Source organism: Pollicipes pollicipes, unplaced genomic scaffold (assembly GCF_011947565.3).
Source record: "Pollicipes pollicipes isolate AB1234 unplaced genomic scaffold, Ppol_2.1 Scaffold_1600;HRSCAF=1878_pilon_pilon_pilon, whole genome shotgun sequence".
In the NCBI taxonomy this organism is placed as follows: domain Eukaryota; kingdom Metazoa; phylum Arthropoda; class Thecostraca; order Pollicipedomorpha; family Pollicipedidae; genus Pollicipes; species Pollicipes pollicipes.
In genome coordinates, this window is record NW_023595962.1 from 20,301,367 (window position 1) to 20,306,680 (window position 5,314).

General features: G+C 46.6%; 1 protein-coding gene across 1 annotated transcript in view; it reads left to right on the plus strand.

Moving 5' to 3' along the window:
- Positions 1-3,786, plus strand: part of LOC119112264 (membrane metallo-endopeptidase-like 1) — a gene marked incomplete at its 5' end in the record, with an annotated part of 39,490 nt that extends 35,704 nt beyond the window's left edge. Inside the window, 1 exon segment of the mRNA XM_037236407.1 lies at positions 3,782-3,786. Within this exon segment, the coding sequence (XP_037092302.1) occupies positions 3,782-3,786 (5 nt within the window).
- Positions 3,787-5,314: the final 1,528 nt, after the last annotated feature.

Consider the following 5,314-nt stretch of genomic DNA (forward strand, 5'->3'; position numbering starts at 1 on the left):
CGCCAATGCAGTTTTGTCAAGTTTTCCGCCGTTCTGCTTCTACATGGACCGTTTACCATCCCGCGACATGGCTTAGCTTTGATTCAACTCAAAGACACCGGTGGGCTCAGTGGAAAGAGCACATGAGGAACACAGCGCTACAACACGCGGTGCCGTCGGATAATTCTGGTCTGCGCAAAAACGGCAGTTAGTTTATTTTTGAAAGCGCATCTGCAAGTAAAAACATGTTATCGCGGACAACTTTAAAAGAACACCATGAGAAAGGACCAAAAAAGCGCCCATAGAAATTGTCGGTTTTTCCGCACACTTGAATTAACAAGTCACCTTGCGGCGAATTAAAGTAACACAAAATAGCCAGCCTGTCCGCCCCAGCAGTGATTCTGATGAGTCCAGTATGGCAGCGGCTCTCACGTCATAAAAGCGTTCCGTGACGAAATGGAACGATTTGCTGGAATGGTGGCATGGTATTAGCTAGAGAAATATTTTGCACTTAAAAGCATGACATTGATAACAAGTAAGCTGCCCTCATTATATATGATGCTTGCCTCTCTATCATGAGATATGGAACATACCCTTTAGGTATAAACTTAGATAATGTCTGCAAGCTTACAGTGAATGCTTCACATTTGAAGGTATTGAGCCAAACATCAAATATGATGAAACAAGCTTACTTATTGGTAAACGTTTAATACAGAAGGCTGCTCGAGACGACACAATTTCTCTGTTTGGTAAATAATCTCTTCAATGTTCCATGGTTTCATTACGTCATCTTACCTTGAACAACTTTGACCGAGAGTCCTTTCACGGTCGTTATATTGTAGAAATAAAAATTGTAGGAATTGTGCTTACGAACATATACGAATGACATGAACAGATATGAACAGGTTTGAACGACTCGACAATTATATTTTTCTCGACGGCGATCGGCGCATGGCCCATGGAATGACGATATTTAGAAGACATTATTATGACGTCAGGTATACCTGGGTGACCTTGAAACTGTCTCCTTGAAATAGCCTGGCCATTTAAGGGGGCCTGCAGCTCGGAAAACTGACGGGTTTACGTCTTCAGGAGGGCAGAGCTGTGAGCTGCACCGAATACTCTTTAAGATGGCCGGACAGTCCTGCGCGTGAGCTCAGCTAGAGAACTTAGTTTGTGGGCAACCGATCCTCGGTTTGTTTGACCCTCGGATCCTTGCAGGTTTGGCATATTATCGCATATTATCGCACATATTCGCATACAATTTAGAAGTCCACTGACAGTGGACACGCACGTCCTTATCTGGTATTTTACAACGTTCGCGCTGATGTGGAATGCAAATTGTCTGGTCGCATTACATTTGTAGTTGGTGCAGATGTGAGGAATATGGTGGAAAAGGTGAAATATTAAAGTTGCTGAGAGCCGATTCGATGTCAGCTGAACACGCGAACAAACACGCTATCACAGTTTCCAACAAAAATTAACTGACTTCGTGACTGGTGAGCCAAATACGCATCAACATTTCCGTTAAATGTCGGGCTCATGGTGCTGGTAACGATGTTTGTTCCGGTGAGCCACCAGGCCAATGGCTCATAGCTACAACGGGAAACCAATTCTGGATTCGGGAAGATGGCGAGGTGCATTTCCTGCTGATTTGGGGAGATGGTGAGGTGGTTTTCCTGCAGACTTGGCAAGATAGTGAAGTGGTTTTCCTGCTGACTACGTGCGCGTGAAATTGCTTGGACATTCGAAGGAAGCGCACTGGCTCGGACACAGCTTTCTGGGATTAGGACCACCGCGGGAGCCGTGTATAATTTAATAGGTGTATGATATCATATCGCTTCAGCAACCAACCTTAGAACACAATCACTCCGGCTAAAAACTGTGATACCTGTCCGTGACTCTTCCGCATTTCGAAAGGCCTCCATGCCACTGTTGACAGTGAGCTCGCTCGAGCGACAGCTCTTTACTTAGGTGTGATGCTGCGTAATCGACCAGCAGCACAGGACATCTTTATATCTTTGATGGTGACAGCAGCAGCACATAGTGCTAACCGGGCGCCGCCGGCTGAGAACTGAGGTGCCTCAGTTGGGTTCTGCAAATGCGGCGTCAGCTGCTCACTAGGCACCGGTGAGTTCAGCAGTGTTAGCAGCACTTGTGCAGGATGGACATTTTTCTTGGAGGAAAATTTTACGCGCTGATAAACACAGAAACGCATCTGCGACCAGAACTGGTCTGCTATGAAACACCAAATATCACTTGGATTACATTCCTGACCCGTTAGACTACGCAAATACAACACCCGTTAGCTATGTCTGCCTTAGTCCAAATAAAATCTAGTTCCAAGCATCATAAAACTAGCATGTGCTTCAAAGAGAAAAGTGATCTTTGGCACTCTGGGGTGGTGTTATTCCACGTCATCGAAAGACAACACCCCTGGGAGGCGAGCCGGCACGCCAAATCCCTTCACGTCACGTCCCAGACAATTGTAGCAAAGATGAACGCTAAATGCTCGTTGATCAACATTTACTAATATCTGGCAATGGAGGCACGCTCCCAACGGACCATTTCACACAACATGCTGTGCTGCCCGTGTTGCATGCTGCCCCAAAAAGAATGCACATTTTAAGTCAGGGCGAGGGTTATCTATTAGTCGTCAGCGTCGTATGTAAAACTAACAGGAAGGTCATATGGCAAAGCCCATACGTTAAAAGAAAGAAGTTGTAATAATAATGCATTAACAAGCAGCAATAAAAAAGTATATCGACGAGAACGAGGTGCTCACGGTTGAAACGGTGTGATAGCTGGATAAACACTGTCTTTCACACCTGACGTCGTGCTCGCCTCTTCTTCAGGAAGACCATTCCAGACAGCCGCAACTGGATACTGCAGGGAGTGTTTGACCAGGCCAGTTATCACTGTTGGCAAACCCAGCGCGCTGTGTTTGGCTCTGGTTTGTCTATGGACGACTGGTTCAGTTGATGGCGAATTTACGAACTTACAAATTTACCTAGCGAGCTTACGGCCCTTTCTTGAACAAAATAATAGGGCAATAGATGATAATATCTTGCATCGTATGACAGCTTTCTCCAATTCATTTTACATGATTTCAGGAAACGTATTGATGTTTTATGCTGAATCCGCTTAACCCTTCAAAGTATATGCATTATTTCACAGCAGACCCTTGCATAACGACCACCATAATATCCCGACCCATACGAGCCCTATTGCAGTGATAAGCCTAGCCATATTATAAGGTATGGATTGAGATGACACATTGATATCACGAATTGGATAGTTGTTCCAGTATCTTTGTCGTATTGTGTGTTAGTTTCGGTCACTTAAATCGCCAGCCGTTGTCAGATGTTATGAAGTCCTCAGAAAGACGGGACGACATTTGGCTTTCGGCCATATAGACGCTATAACCCGAATTTGCTACTCGGAGTTGCCGGGATTCGATCCGGGGATCCTTTGATTGGGATTCCAGCGCTCGACCAACTGAGCTTACTGGGAAGTAAGGCCACTAGGCGTTGAACGTTGTTGTCATTAATTTATTCGGGTATTTTTCAGCAGAACTTTGAGCCGTATTGGGGTGATGTTTACACTTGGCTTGTTGATCGCGGTTGTTAGCTAGTGCCGTCTGAGCTACCAAGTTGATGTTTCCAATTTTCCAGTGTTGCTCTCCGTCGATAATAGTTATCTCACCCCGCGCTGGTGGGTGATCGCTGTCTGATGACGCATCCTCTGCCACACCAGACTTGAGAGTCTCACCCCCGTGTGCTGTCTTTCTGTGCTCTTCCAGTCTGACGGCATATCGAATATGAGTTCTTCGTGTGTTCCTTAGGTGTTGGAGGCCCGACTTTGTTAAGTGCTCTTTGGAACGTTGAGATGCTTATCAAGACTTTCCTGATGCTCTATAGTCGACATTTTATTCTAATCTTCTCCATGGAGCCCTTGTGTGATAATGCTATCGTTGCTGTGCGTTCTCCCCTTGACTGCCCTGCTCATCCAGCACACTCTTTGGGCTTCTGTGCGATGACGTCTTTTATATACCGGTTCCTGCGCAACGTCTCGGCTAGGTGGCTATTTCCTTTTTGAAAAAGTTGTTCTTAGCTGTTATGAGTTGTTCTATCGCCGCCGTTTCAAATGTCTTAGTTGTTTTTAACAAGGGTATGTTGTTATTATTTTTTATTTGTGTCATCTTCGTCGATATAGTTGTAAAAACTGCACATACGACATACTCTGCACCCGTGGAAAGTCCTTTCAAGAAGCGACCAGCCGCTTTCTGTCGGTCGGACTGGAAGAGTATGGAAAGGCAAACGTCCGTGGTGAGACTCTAAAGTCTGCTGAGGCAGAGCATACATGGTCAGACAGTGATCACCGACCAGCATGAGATCAGACAGAGCTAACTTTCCAGTGCTCTCTGCCATCATAGACAGAGAGCACTGGAAAGTTGGAAAGCTCTAGGAGGCAGCACGGGTCCGAATCGTGCCCACAGTTAATTATAACCACAGTTCATAATGTCCCCACAATAGTTTTACCCACGTCTGCTAGCGTGCGGTGCCTTGCCGTTGAGGTTGAAAGGGTTGCGCGTGAGACCGTGATGCCATTTCCTGCTGAATCGTATACATTTTGTAAGCATTAAATTTCGTGCACAAAGTCGTATATAATCTTATACATCAAAATCGTATGCAGTCGAACGCCATCACCTCCTCACTCACTCGGTTTCCACAATCACACACACTCGGTTTTCACACTCAGCTGTGCCGTCCGATCAGCTGATCGTTCGCGCCGCTTTCCCTCGCGTTCGCGCCGCTTTCCCTGCTTGATGTGCTGGTCGCGGGAGCAGTCTGGCGTTGCAAGAGACTTACTTTCTGCTCGGGCGACGGGAAGGTTCTCGAGTGTCAGTGGCGTGCGGTAGCGGACAGGACGCTGTTCGTCCCGCGGGGTTGGCTGGAGGAGGAGAGGGGCGAAACCAGCGCAGGGTCAACAAGGAGCATCAAGGGACAAGGAGCATGCTATTGTCTGCCACGGTGGTAGTTTTTGTCAGCTCCGGACCGTTCGTGGCGCTGAATCTGTTACATAGCGAGATGGTATGCCCACTGCGTCGCAAAATGCAATTGGGTATTCCAGAAAGCTTATTTTATGGCACGTTCCAGTCATTTAGCTTGGGCGGATGAGTGCCCGGTTTCTTACACTTTTTTCTCGAATTCGTTCGGCCGCATAAATAATTAATTTTGGATGTAGCGATGAGGGGTGTCCACACCAAGTTACGAACGGTGCAACTGATGTATCTCCTGTTTGGCGAGAGCTATGCCAGCACTTGACGCCATAA